Raw genomic sequence first — 15,493 nt, 5'->3', positions numbered from 1 at the left:
ATCATAATCTACATCCCTCCATTATTTCATCTCATTGCAAAGACCAATGGTCATCTAGCTTCAGCTAAATGAACTGAAGTAATAGAATCAATAGAATGTTAGCCCACTCTTCTTATAAGCTCCAATCATTGGACTGTTGTTTTTCCCTTGCCTCAAAGCTAAATTTAGAATGCATGGATGGTCAGGAAGTGCATTGTTGGGATGAAATTCCACACTGACAAGCTCACAGATTTGTTGACCTCTCAAAATACCTGTGAATTCTATTTGTTTTCTTTCATTGATATATAAAATTTATTTGACTTTTGTTAACTGTGTACTCACCTGGGGTGTTTGTGATAGCATGTGGTGTCATAAAATGAGTTTCCTAGATTTTGTAAGAACAACTAACTAGAGAGGGAAAAACATTCTCTTAAATTGTACTTGGGACTTTGTTTCATATATCCTCTGATAAAATGATTATATGATTTTATTAATGTGATTCTATGATGTACAGCTCCTGATACATGGCAATTGTACAATCAGGTCCTCTTTCTTCTTGACCCTATGACATATCATTAATGCTGTTATCCTCTGACCAAACACTAACCTACTTGGGAGCCAGATCTCTTTTTCTCTAACTTCAGGAGAGTTCCCATGATTATGTATAATGAGCACATTTTCATATTCTTTAACCTTCTAGCATGAAGTTATATATTTGTCCAATAGAACATTCCTTACTTTTTCAAAAACAAAACAAGCACCTCAACTGCATTCCCTGATAGCTCTCTTAGACAATTGGGTGGGATTATTTAATTTTTTACTCACAACTATCAATTACTTTTGTATGGATCCTGCCTCACTTGCAGACTTTACACATTTTTATCCATTGTGCTGTGCTGTGTATGGAGGTAGTACAAGGTTGAGAAGAGAAATGTTTTATGTTCTCAAGGAGTTTAACTTATCCTAGAGAAGTGGTATACACACATATATGAATATATATATGTGTATTTATATGTGTGCATGCACTATAATATATGAATATGCATACACAACATACACATGTGTGTGGTCATGCATGTTATACTTGTATATATATGCCTATGTATGTGTGTATACATTAACAATGCAACCTTTATGTACAGATGTGTAATCATCAATTATAGCAACTGAAGAAATTTTGGGTGTCATGGATAAAATCACTTACTTTGGCAGTATACTTTCCAGAGATATATGCATAGATAATGAGATTGATACATGCCTTGCCAGAGTTAGTTCAGTGTTTGGGATGCTCTAAAAGAAAGTGTGAGAAAAGAGGTATTAAACTGCCTATAAACTGAAGGTCTGCAGAACCATTGTGCTGACTTCATGTCATATGCCTATGAAAGCTGGAAAATAGACCAGTGACATACCAGGAAACTGAATCACTTCCATTTGATGCGTCCTAGGAAGATTCTGAAGATTACTTGGCAGGATAAGGTACCAAATACTGAGGTCCTTGAGCTAAATTGCCAAGCATTCAAATTCTACTGCAATAAGTGCAGCTCAGAGAGATTGGCTCTGTTATTCCAATGCCAAATGCATTGCTTAAAAAAATATTTTACCAAGAACTCACACAAAGCAAGCACTCACATGTAGATTACAAGTAGCACAAGGACACTCTCAAGGTCCCTCTGAATGACTTTGGAATGAATTGTGAGACATGGTACACACTGACACAGAACTGTCAGCATGGTTTACCTGCGTCAAAGAAGGTGCTATGTTATATGAGCAATGCAGAATTGAAGTAGCGCAAAAGAAACATGAGATAAGCAAATTTAGAACTGTCTCCACTCCAAAAGTTTGTCTGGACTATTTGTTCCTGACTTGTGGTAGAGCCTTCTGAGCTCACATTGGTCTGATCAGCCAGTTCAGACATACCATATTTTAACCCTAACTTAGTGATGCCATTTTGGTCTTTTTTGAGAATGAAAGAAAATAAATATGAACAACCATATACAAATATAGGTACACACACATTTACTGTGTATCCATATATATGTACATAATTACATGTATATATGTATATATCTGAACACATATATCTGTACATATATATAGATATACATAGGTATAGCACTTTAAGGTTTAAAATACTTTACATATGTTGTCTAATTTGATCCCTACCCAAAAATGTCTTAGAAGTGGATGCTATTTTATTCCCATTTTACAGATGATTAGACTTAATTCTGGGAGAAATTAAAGTAGACTTGTCGCACAGTTAATAAATATCTGACGCAAGATTTGGATTCAGATCTCCCTGACTACAAGTTCAGTGCTCAGTCAACTACACCATCTAGTTGCCTAATAATAAAAGACTTAAATATAAGGGGGTCTAATATGCAATATTACATGATAAACATGCAGATAAAAGTACTATATGAAGTAGGAAAGGGGAAAGTTGTCAAAGACTATTCACTCCCTTTCTTATGTCTATGTATAGAATCTGCCCTCTTCTGAGACCCAACACTTAGCTTATATTTTTGATAGTCCAAACAACTTTACCTCTCTGAAAATGTTACAGAAAAAAATTTGGTATTTGAATTGGATTTTTAAGAACAATAGCATGATGATGGATGAGAGGATGTGATGAGAAAGAGAGAATGTATTCAAATTATAGGAAATAATTGCCTTGTTACTCTTATCAGTTCAAAAGTTTTTTGAGGACTTTTTTTTTCTTGCTTTGCATCTGCCATAATACCTTCTACTCACCAGACACTAAATCAGTTTTTCTACATTTACAATTTATGTTCCTTTCTCAATTTTCAGAGCCTCCAAGAATACTTCTTTCATTAGACTTTCTTAATGTCAATGGAGTTCCATTACCTCCAAGAGGTTGGTGATAATTGCAGGATAGTTGAGATTTTTAGAAAGGAAGAACAGGAATTTGGAACTTAGAATTTAATTACTAGGAAGAAACTTTTCCCAATTAGTTCCATTATGGAAGAGATCGTTTTCTTCCAGATTTTGAGTCATCTAATTTGTGAAATTCCCAAGAGAGACAATCTTTGCCTCTCTGATGTCCCCCTTGAGAACCAACAGGGATGCTTGTATTTCCCTGTGTGGTAGTAAAGAAAGATAATTTGAATGCAGAGACAAAGTGAAAATATTATGGAAGAAGAAAGGGAGACTCATCCTAGAATCTGTGAGAACATAAAAATGAGGAATGAGGACACTCCAGCATGTGAACAAGAAAGCAACTGCTTATAGACTCCCTTTAACCCCCAAATCCACTGCAACAAGGTCAGTAGTTCACTATAGTAATGATTACTTCACCTTGGGGTATAGGACAGTGTTTGGGCAACAATTACTTTCCTATACAAAATCTAGGTCCAGTGTGTAATCAGGAATATGAATGTGTTTGAGATAGGAACAAAATTCTGAGAATAGAAATCTGCGAAGAAGAACCCTTGAGGGAAAAGGCAGGCTTTATGAAGACTTTAAATATTAAATATTCAGAAATTGGTAAACTATGATACAACCAGAACTAAGAAAATGTTATTTCTAAAAGGAAAAATCAAAATTCATTTGATTCAACTAACATTTGTTGGTAAGTTATTGTATATATTTTAGGAGTCTAGATATAACACATTCAAAGATTTAAAAAGTTCATAGTTCAGATGGTCTAACCTTTTCATATTACAGATTAGAAAACTGAAGCCCAGGGAAATTAAGTCACATGTGGCACACAAGTGTATGTCAGAGGAAGAATTATTAGCTTCCATCTCATGGAGCTTAGACTACAGGCTATAGTCAAAAATAATTCAGTATAAGTAATTTAGATGGAATTCGTGAATATATACATAGGTACTGAGCAGACCTGAGACATAAGATAAGATTGGAACTAGAGTCATTAATAGAAGAAGAAATAAATGTGTTCTTGTGTGAATCACCAGCAATTGTCCTTTATTTCCTTTATGTCACCCTACAACCTCTCTAAGGGACTAAGGGCCTAGATTTGGTTATTCAGTCAATCATGTGGGACATGAGCCAAGTCTTGTTTTAAGTACAAATGGGTGATTCCAAAGATGCTAAAGTAATCTCTCACCCACAAATATGAAGCAATTCCAATTCATAGACCTCTAAGAGAAGTCAGGAATGTTTATAAAGAAATAAGGTAAAAGATGAAAATAATAATAATTTAAATATGCATGTGATCAGAGTGGCTATAAATGCCCTGATTAGAGAAAGGTGTGGTTAATGTCAGAAGTCTTCTTGAAGAAAATGAATTTTGAATATTATTAGAACAAAATCAGATCCTGATCATTTCTACTACAGCTCAGAACTCCTGAATTAAGTGAACCATCAATCTCAGTCTTCCATGAAGCAGGAATTATAGGTATATACTACCACATCTGGCCTAGATAATTATATTTTGAAAGAAAAATCATTTCCAGAGAATTTATTGAGGGAAAGCCTTGGAGGCTTAGCCTTGTTAAATGGCTAAGTTTTGATATAGCTGAAGGATGGTACAGGAATGGCCTATAAAACAAAATGTTTTAGGAAAAATAGGTTATGGTCAAGTTCAAATGAAACTGGAGCCAAATCCATTGATCTTGAGGATTCCATCTTTCATCCAGGAATGAATTGTTGAGGCCCTTAATTAAAGGGTAGTAGTATGAATGGGGAAAAAAAGTAGAATATTCAGACACATTGAAAATAAAGTTCCAACACAAACTAGTCACTGGCTAGACACAGGGGATAAGGGATATGAAAAAGTGAGTTAACTCTTAGAATTAGAACCTGGATGACTGAGAGAATGGTAACAAAAATAAGGGGATCTGAATTCAGGCAGCAAAATGAATTCTTAAATCATGCTGAAAGTTGCATTTCTAAAATTTAGAAATATAGTATTATTTCTTAGAAGAGGGGTCAGGACTGACTGAAGATATTTGGAAGTCATCCACAGAAGAGGTAGCAAAAGACATAAAGTATTGCAAACTCAACAAGGGAGTGAATAGAGAAGTATGAAGATCAAATTGCTGAGGATTGAATCTTGGATAGTGGATGCATTTAAGAAATGAAATAGAGGAAGACAAATAGTGAGGAAGATGGAAGACTATGCAAAGAAATGAGAGCAGGAGATTGAAGGAGAGCAGAGTTTTTATGAGAGATGGAGGGGGACCAATAAATATCATCAACATTACAGGAAAATTAAATGAGGACTGAAAGAAAAGCCAATTAGAGATCATTATTGACTTTGAAGAACCCATTCAATAAAGTAGAGAATCAAAATTTAGACTCTATTATGTTGGAAAGAGAGTGAATGAAGAAGTAGAGGAATAGAGCATACTTTATAGAATCATTTGTTTTTAGGAAGGTAGTTAACAATGGGTGAGTGTTGTGCCACAGTTCTCTTTTAATGTCCTGACCCAATTTCCCTAATTGTCCTATTTAGTAACTCTGCCTCAGGTTATAACCATTCCCTCTTAATGTTTGACGGGATAAAGGTCTTTATTCATTTTAGACATCATTAGAATATCAGGAGCCTCTCCAGTACCTCCCATTATGTCATCCTAGGTGTTTCCCCCCATTAGGTCATCCCCATCCGGGTACCTCCCCCATTATGTCATTGTTCTTATTACCCTGTAAAAGAATTTTGTACCTGACATTCACTGCTGGCTTCTTTGAGACAATAGTCTCATTCAGCCCTGGGACCAAACCATGGATCCATTTGGTCCCAGTATATCTCTCCATTAATAAATTATTAAATTGTACTCTAATCTCTATCTTGCTCAGTTTTTCTGTCATTATATGAGAAAGGCCAAAAATAGGAAAATCCATGTGTGTTTGAAAGAAGAGGAAAAGAAGCTTCCAAAGAGGGAGACACTGAAGATGTCAGTGAGAGTTGGAATCTTTGATGGGGAAAAAAAAATATGTTGGAAGAAACAAGAGAGACTGAGCAAGCAAGGACACAGAGGAGAGGATTGTCTTTAGAAAAGAAAAGGGAACTTTCTGTATATGAAAGAAAGACAAAGATGGGCACAAAGACAAAGATATTTTAAGAGAAAAAATATGATAATGGACTTTATCTTTCCAGTAGATTAGGATATCAGTCATAAGCTAAGAGTAGGTGTGGACCCGATTCATTGTAATAGGGAACACTAAAGCAGCTAGTAATTCATCTAATTTAGAATAGCTGAGTTTCCTGGAAAGATCAAGAGGTAGAGCCATTTGCTTGAGAAGACACAAGTATTGTGTGTCAGAAGGAGAACTTTAATGTGGATCTTCCTGATTTCCAAAGTCAACCCTCTATCCAATATACTACATTGCTATTCACATAAATGTTCCCATTTTTCTAGAACAGAAAAGTGATGTTCAGAGAGTTTGGATGACTCTTCCCATGGGTAGACAGTTAAGGAATTCCCTAGCTGATTTTCAAAATTACATCTTTATACATTACATCTATATAAATCTAGTACTCTTTTCCTAGTATTATTCATCCTTACCAAAGAAAGTTCGTAACAGTGGAGTAGAAAATGCTATGGAAAATATAAGCAATAACTAAAAGAGAAGATTCCAACTAATTCTCTAACCTCCCAAAATTCATAAATACATCTTTTTTTTAAGCTGCTCTTAAATAGCCTTCTTCTTCATCTTTGCTTTTATTTCTATTATTTTCAATAGAATCTTGAACTTTATTTATGTGTGTTAGATGTTTTCTTCCAGTAGAGTATGAGCTTCTCAGAATTGAGGACTAGGTCTTATCTTCATTCTGTATCATTATACATACAGTATAAATATAATGCCCTACCTGAAAATATGAATCCTCTGGAATAATTTATAATGCATTTCACATAGAGCATTGACAAACTGAAGGTAGGTTGCTTTCAAAAGCCCTGTATATTGCTGGAATCCATTATCTTTTTGTATTTCCTTCAGATGGAAAACAATAACTGGACTACTGCCCAAGAATTTATCTTCTCTGCATTCCCGAGGAACTGGAAAGATGCAGTTACCTGCTTTGTCCCACTGCTCTTCATCTATGCCTTCATTCTTATTGGGAATGTGATAATCATCATGGTTGTCCAACTAAATGCTCACCTCCACACTCCCATGTATTTCTTTATCAGTACTCTCTCCTTTCTGGAGGTCTGGTTTACCACCACCTGTATCCCACTAATGCTGTCAAACCTGCTAAGTGAGAAGAAGGGCATTTCCTTCAATGGTTGTATGGTACAGTTGTATTTTTTCCATTCTACAGGCATTAGTGAGATGTGCCTTTTGGGAGCCATGGCTTTTGACCGCTATTTGGCCATTTGCAAACCCCTTCATTATCCAACAATTATGACTCCAAGACTATGTGTCCAATTAACCCTAGTTTGCTGTGCCTGTGGATTCATCACACCCCTGCCAGAGGTTGTGTGGATCTCTACACTGCCATTCTGTGGTTCTAATTACCTGGAACATGTCTTCTGTGACTTCCTCCCACTCTTGCGTCTGGCCTGCACAGATACCCGGGCCATTATTATGATCCAGGTAGTTGATGTGATCCATGCTATGGAGATAGTTGCAGACATATTTTTCATCCTTCTCTCTTATGCTGGCATTGTGGTAGTAGTCTTGCGCATCCGTTCAGCTGAAGGTCGCCGTAAAGCCTTTTCTACTTGTGCCTCCCATTTGACAGTTGTTTCACTATTCTTTAGTACAGTGGGACTCACATACCTTCGTTTCTCTGACACTCACTCCTTAATCTGGGATGTAGGTATTGCCTTGGCATTCACAGTTTTGTGCCCATTTTTCAACCCTATTATTTACAGTTTGAGGAATAAAGAGATTAAGGAAACTATTAAAAAGTACATGAGTCAGCCAGGAATCTTTTTCCATAAGACCAGATGATATGAATTTTGACATTTAAATGCATTCTTGATCTTATGCATATAGGTACACCTGGATCACATCCTTCATTGTATTACTTGTCCATGCATTTTGTATGTTTTTCAAACATAGTCCACCTAATGAATGAGTGGTCTTTGTTATAGTTATTTTAAAAATAAAATGAATTTAAATAAAAAATATGAATCAGAAATTTGCTTTAAAAAAGAGAATTATTTGGTCTTTTATGACACATTTTCAGAAATTTGCATCCACAAAAGTGCTTGAGTTTTCTGTAGGATTAACAAAATCTAAAACATAAAATAAAAAAAAAAAAAAAATGGCTCAAATAGACAAAGCAACTGATTTCTTTGGTAACTAACTGGACAAAGTAGTGAAATACCAGTTGATGGAAAAATCTTATTTTGGAATCAATAAGTATGATGTGCCCTAAAGTTGGTCATTTGCCAATCAGCTAGAATTATGGCTTGAATAAAGGCAAAAAGCTCATGTCATGAATTTAACTACTTGAGTCCTTCTTGTGATGCTAATATCCAAATATGAGTTATTGTTCTTTCCTTCACTATATACAGAAAAATGGAAAACTAAAACTAAACAATAATGTAGTAAAACATACAAATTATGGGAGTGAGAGGAAAGGAGAAAAGTATAATGGTATCTTGTGTTCTTACCCTTTTAGCTACAGAGTGAGACTTACTACCTCTTGTTTCCTGTGTTTTACAAGGTGTTTTTATTAGAGAAAATCACTTTCTTTCTCTAGGATTGTTTCTGAGATGAACCAGGAAACTCATATAAAGAACTTCTAGGAAAAGACTAAATATTCAGACTGGGCTTGGGGAGATTGGACTCTAATGAGTATTGGTGCTTCATGGAGTTTACTTAAGAGTACTAAGGGTTCTATAAAAGGAAAATGGTACCAGAGATTCTCCTAAACCCTCATGGATTGAAAACAGCCTTTCAGAGAATGATTTTTTGAAAAAGAGGAGTAGAGAGTATACTTTGGAAAATGGAAAGAGCTTCTGGTCTCCAGACAAAAGGCAAGTGGAAAAAAGACATTTTTTCTTTCTTCCCTAGATAGGGCTAGGTGTAAGAGAGATGAGACTTAATTTGCTTGGTCCTAGGAGAGCAAAAATAGAAGAGTGTGAAAAACTAACAGAATAGAAAGAGGTCTGAACTTGATATTTCAGAACCAGTTTGGAATCTGAGCTCTGTTCCTTAGTATCTGTATAATCTGGGGCACATAAATTAACCCCACTGGATCTCAGTTTACACATTTGAAACGATGAGGGATTTGGGTGAGGTGACCTGCATCTATATTCTTATGATCCTAAATTTTCAGCTCAATGCAAAGAAAAAATATTCCCCCAATCTAATCATTAGAATTAATCTAAATGGAGAATGAGTAGCTTTGGTGATATCTAGGTGGTACAGTAAATAGATTATTGGACTTAGTGTCAGAAGGACTTGAATAAAAATTCTGCCCCAAACACTTAATATTATGCTAGTACCTTAATTTTTCTCATCCTCAGTTTCCTTATCTGTAAAACAGAGATCCATCTTAAGAGAACCTATCTTATAGATTCATTGTGAGGTTCAAAAAGGAAAAGATGTGTAAAGTATTCACAAATTTAAAGTGCTATATAAATGATAACTATTGTTTATAATCATTGTCATTATTGGAAAGAGAATGCATAAGTATATATGTATAAGATACACATAAGTATATGCATGTGCTTGTGTGTGTGTGTGTGCGCACGCGCGAGCGCCTGTGCACAAGTAGAGTACAATCTCTGAAGCTGCTCTTTCAACTCCCATTTAGATAATGGGTTCCCCAGAGGGGATCTTCTCCCCTCAAGGTTACGAGAAATGGTAGTGATTCCTAACACTGCAGCTAATAAGTTCTCATTAGTGTGCTTCCCCATATAATTATCAGTTGGTATCAATGAGTCATTGAGATTTAATCAGCTTGTAGAAAGGAATATTTTCTAAAAGTAGTTTATTATAAACAGCTGGTACAAAACAATGCCCCTCTCACATGCCTTCATCACCCCCGCCTGGTAAAAAAAAAAAAATTGTAATACTCTCCAATCAGAATTAAAAAGTACTGGAAAAAGTGACCTCATGTTTAAAGAGCACATGTGGTAAAAGAGGCAAGAGCATTTCTAGACTCTAGAAGCCATTTTCTTTTTTCATGGGATAATTATAAAGTTTCACTTAAGGATGATGTAACTTTCTGCTGTGCTCCTTGGGAAGGCTTTAAGCTGCCTTTTTTCAGTGTGCCTAGTTTGTCCTTGGCTCCTGATGCTGAGTACAGTTAGGAAGGAAATGAAAAAATTCAAATCGATTTGGTCCTCTGAAATTCAAGATCCTTCTCTACTCAAGGGGAGAGAGAAGAGGGAAAAGGGAGGTCAAAGCACTCTTTTCCCTTCTCCAACAAGTATTTCCTCCTTAGTGGTTTGGCTTCAAGATTTTCATCTCTATACTGCTGGATATTCCAATATTGCTTCACTCCAAACTTGTTTGCTGATTTCATATAAGCTGTATTTTTAAAAAATTTATAAATGCTGATTCCTCCTATAAAATCAAGCTCCTCAAGATCAGGAATTGTTTCATTTTTGTCTTCATATTCCTAGTGCCTACTACAATGTCTGATACATGGAAAGGACTTAATAATTGCATATCGATTAAACTTTATTGTGGAAGAGCAGCCCATTTATTTGCAAAAAGATAGCCCTTTATCAACCAGTGGGGATACTGCAATCTTCAAGAAGACCATGACAGAGGAATTGAAGTAGCTACTGGCATGGTGCCTCAAAGAGAGCACGGTGATGGGGGTACACCTATCATACACCCTCACATGATAATACCACAAAATGCTGTCTTTCTCTAGGTTTAAGGAAAACAGTTCAAAATTCATTTCAATCCAATAAATATATATTAAGTGTCTACAGGCACTGTGATAGATGCTAGGGTTACAACTAAGAAAAAGAAAGTTCTTGCCCTTGAAGAGTTTACAATCTAATGGGGAAGAAGACAACAAAAATTTTATTTTCTTCCTCATTTGTCCCTTTTTGATCTGATTTTTCTTGTGCAGTATGATAATTATGAATACATGTATAGAAGAACTACACACATTTAATATATATTGGATTACTTGCTGTCTAAGGGAGGAGGTACGGGGAAGGGAGGGAGAAAAAAAATTGGAACATAAGTCTTTTTAAGGGTGAAAGTGGAAAGCTATCTATGCATATATTTTGAAAATAAAAAGCTAAAAAAAAAGGAGCAAATATTTAAATTATTCAGAAGGATTAGGTGTCTTGCATTCATTTCCCAGTTTTGATTTCACAGTAATCATACCACAAACCATCACGATTATTATCACTGTGCTGACCACCATACAAACAAAGAGTGTAATTACTGTCTGTTATTTTCTATTGAGGAGAAAAGAAATGTCAAGACATTAATTCATCAGTGTGAGAAATTTCCTACAGTAATTAATGGATTAATTAACAATTTATAAGCATAATAAAAAGACCAACCCCCAATTTAATAAGGATAATACCTATCTTTGTGGTTGAAATTTTTAAACAAATAATTCTATTCTAATAAAATTTTTTTCTCATTTAAATAGATCTGTTATTGAACACTGATATTGAATGTTTTAAAAAGAACTTAAATTTATCTGAGGATCAATGTAAGGAACCTGGAATATTTAGCCTAGAGAGAAGTTTCAGGTAGCAAGGACAGTTACTTTTATTGAGGTATATAAAGGGCTACTATATGGGAAAAGATAAGTTTAATACTAAAAATATATGAATCCAAGAATAAAAGGTGTAACTGTGAATGTGAATGAGATGAGCTTAGCCATAAAATAGAAGTGGATAGGAGAAAGGAGTAGAAACTGGAATCCAAAGAATATATATATATATTGTTTAAAAGAGACATAGTTGAAAGAGAAAGATCCATATAATAAGTTAAAATAAAGGGCTAGAGTCAAAATCTATTATGTTTTAGTTGAAATAAAAAAAGCAAGGTTATCAATCACAATTTCAGGCAAAGCAAAAACTGAAATAGAACTAATTAAAAGAAATAATCATGGGGAAAACTATACTTTGCTCAAAAAATACCAAAGACAATGAATTAATATCAAAAAAAAATTACAGCAATTTTCTCTGATAAGGATTTCATCACTCAAATCAAAGGGGAACTAAATCAAATATGCAAAAAAAAAAAAAACTATTCTCCAATTAACAAATGGTCAAAGGATATAAACAAAAAGTTTTCAGAAAAAATCAAAACTTTATAGTTACATAAAAAATACTCTCAATTACTAATTAGAAAAATGCAAATTAAAATGACTTTGAGGAACTATCTCACATGTGTCAGATCTAACAAAAGCTGGAAAGATGAGGGGATGATGGAAAATAAATATGCTAATGAACTTTTGGTGGAATTGTGGACTGGTCCAAACATTCTGAAAAACAATTTGGAAATACTTCCAAAGGCTAAAAATTGCGTATACCCTCTAATCCAGCAATAACAATATCAGGTCTGTACCTCAAAGAGATAAAAGAAAAAAGAACTTAAATATACAAAAATATTTATATTAGATTTTTGCGATATCAAAGAATTAGAAATTGAGAAAACATACTTCAATTGGGAAGTTACTGATGCATCATATGATTATAATAGAATACTATTGTGCTACAAGAAATGACAAAGGGGATGATTTTAGAAAAACCTGGAACTGTGCAAATTGAAGTGAACAAAATCAGGAGATCATTGTACACTGTAACAACAATATTGTAATGCTGATCTCATATCCTATCTACTTCCAGAGAGAGAACTGATGAACTCTTAAGTCCTAACTGAAGTATAATTTTCTTTGTTTTTCTTGCATTTAAAAATATGACTAATATGGAAATATGTTTTTCATGGTGTTGAATGTGTAAGTGATACAAGATTTCTTACTTTTTCAGTAGGTGGGAGAAGGGCAACAGGGAGGGAGAAAATTGAAAGTTTAATTTTTTTCCAAATGCTAAAATAAATAAATAATGAATGAATTAAAGGAAATATATGAAATAAGATAAAGAGCAGTGCTTAGAAGTTTCAAAGGGGCCAGTGCAGGTTTGATGTCACAGAAAACTTCCAAGTGGAATAGATTGTCTTACATAGGATATGGTTTCCTGTTGTTAGAGATCATCAAGGCAGAGGTTAAATATCCACTGTTAGCTATGCTTTATTGAGGAGGACTTTTAGGTATGGATTGGATTAAATGAGCACTAAAGATCCTTCCAACTCTCAGATTCTGTAATATAATCAAATCTATTCAACAAAATTATACTCAAAAATCTTTTATATTTATTTTATCAGAAGTGTTTCAATTATGTGAAATTATATTATTTTATAAAAGCATGATATTTGCTGATCTTCCACGCTAGAGCATTATCCAGATGCTACAAAGTGTGTGTGTGTGTGTATGTGTGTGTGTGTTTGCTTGATCAGACTTATAATTTCTTCAGTGTATGAACCTCCTCACACAAAAACTCATTTCACTGATGCAGATTGTCAAAATATTTTGGAGATACCCTGTTTCCCAGAGCTAAGATCCAGCAAGCAGACTGTGCCAAATTTGGCATAAGCATAATCCTTTGTTCTCTGGAACTCATTAAGGAATTTAATTCCTTTTATTTCACGGGCTGCTCTCAATCCTTGTTCCTTATCATTGGCAGGTACTGCACATATTCCCATCACCAAACTCTGGTTCTGTGCCTTTCAAGGTGGCCATGGTTCCCTAAAACTTTGGATTCTTTTAACTGGATAGGAAATAGCTTCACAGGTTAGCAATCCAAAATTTTTAATATAACACAGTTTTAGAAAGATGACTCATGTTAAATAATGTGCCCTTAGTTACACAAATAATTGGTATCAGAATGGGGCAACTGAATTCCCATCTTTCCAGTTCTATTATGACAGAGTATTTTTCAGGTACATGTTAATATACTTAAATTTTATTCTGTACTTAAAACTTTCAATAAAAACATTAAAATGCATAACTAAATAGCAGTGATCACATATAAAACTGTAAGATTTATTTTATTCCTGTAATTTATTTGTGCATATTTATTTCAGCAATTTGATAATAAAAGTCTTTGATTCCATTGTCCCACTTGAACTATTACTTTTCTTCTGTGTATTTTTCTAGATTTTTATTGACATAATAAATGGAGAATTGGGACCAGTCAGTAAAACCTGCATTATAGTCCAGGATTATACTGTCCCTGTTACTCTGGACAAATCACTTAACTTCTCAGTGTTCTAGGAAACTCTAAAACTCTCAGTGGCCAACCTAAACTGGTATAAATAGTTTCCTCATTTTGGGAAGTCCCTTATACCAATAAAATCACAGATACAGTTCTTATGTCAGAGGTAGCTAGATGGCACAATGGACAAAGAACTGGACCCAGAGTCAAATATGGTCTTATTTACTAGCTTTGTAATGTTGAATATACAACTTAGCCTCTGCCTCAGTTCCCCCAACTGTAAAATGAGAATAATAAGAGCAACTCTTAAGGTATTTGTGAGGATCAAATGAGTTAACATGGATTAAAGCATTTCTTAATCTTAAAGTGGTATATAAATGTTAGCTATCACCATCCTCATTTCTACTTTGCTGTACCATAATTTGTCCATTGGAAATAAAAGTTTTTAGTCGAGATTCAAATGCAGTGGATAGAACACTGGGTTTGGAATTAGGAAGACATCTTTTTGAGTTCAAATCTAGCCACAGACACTTACTAGCTATGTGATTCTGGACAAGCCACTTAATCCTGTTTCCCTCAGTTTCCCCATATGTAAAGTAAGCTGGAGAAGGAAATAACAAACCATTCCAGTATCTTTGCCAAGAAAACCCCAAATAGATCATGGAGAGTCAGAAATAACTGAAATGACTGAATAAACAACAACAACAATATAATGTTGTTATCAATATTTTTCTATGGAGAGGTTTTTCTTTTCTCCCTTTCAATAACATTCCTCGTACATGGGCTTAATTGTAAAATTTGGACCAAATAATAATATTTTCTACATTAAAAGGCCCCAAATCATTTATAATGAAATTTTTAAAAATCTAACTTTATTCCCTTACTCAAAAAAAAAAAAAAAAAAGAAAAAAAAAAGAAAAACTGGTTCCTTATTGTCTCCAGAATCAACTATAAAAAGCTCTGTTTGCCATTCAAAGCCCTTGAAAACCTAGTCTCCCCCTACCTTTACAATCTTCTTACAATTTATTTACTCAACATGTACTCTTATTCAGTTACTCTGCCCTCTAGACAGTTCCACAAAAAAGACCCTCCATCTCTTTACCCCAGGCATTTTGGGGCTGTTCTTTATTCCTGGAATACTTTTCCTCTTCAACTCCCACTGATCAACTTCCCTGTCTTTCTTTAGGACTCTGCTAAAATGTCATCTTTTATAGGAAACTTTTTCCAATTCCTCTTAATTCTAGTGTTTTCCATCTGTTATTCTCTTTTTATCCTGTATATAGCTTGCTTTATCTATATTTGTTTGCACATTCTCTGCCTCACATTAAATTATAGACTCTTTAAGGATGGAGGTCTGTCTTTTTACCTCTTTGTTTCTC

At 34.4% G+C, this 15,493-nt stretch overlaps 1 protein-coding gene across 1 annotated transcript; it reads left to right on the top strand.

Annotated features, from left to right (window-relative positions):
- Window positions 1-3,253: 3,253 nt before the first annotated feature.
- On the top strand, window positions 3,254-7,854 carry LOC100924139 (olfactory receptor 6K2-like). The gene is made up of 2 exons (XM_003767895.2): window positions 3,254-3,262; window positions 6,898-7,854. Exon 2 carries the CDS (start codon window positions 6,898-6,900, stop codon window positions 7,852-7,854), a length of 957 nt encoding a protein of 318 aa, XP_003767943.1. The 5' UTR covers window positions 3,254-3,262.
- The last annotated feature ends 7,639 nt before the right edge of the window (window positions 7,855-15,493 follow it).

This window comes from Sarcophilus harrisii, chromosome 4 (genome assembly GCF_902635505.1).
Source record: "Sarcophilus harrisii chromosome 4, mSarHar1.11, whole genome shotgun sequence".
Lineage (NCBI taxonomy): Eukaryota > Metazoa > Chordata > Mammalia > Dasyuromorphia > Dasyuridae > Sarcophilus > Sarcophilus harrisii.
This window is presented reverse-complemented; position numbering and strand designations above follow the sequence as displayed.

Excerpts from the sequence above, each read along its gene's own strand:
- LOC100924139 (XM_003767895.2), top strand. The coding sequence starts at position 6,898 with ATGGAAAACAATAACTGGACTACTGCCCAAGAATTTATCTTCTCTGCA.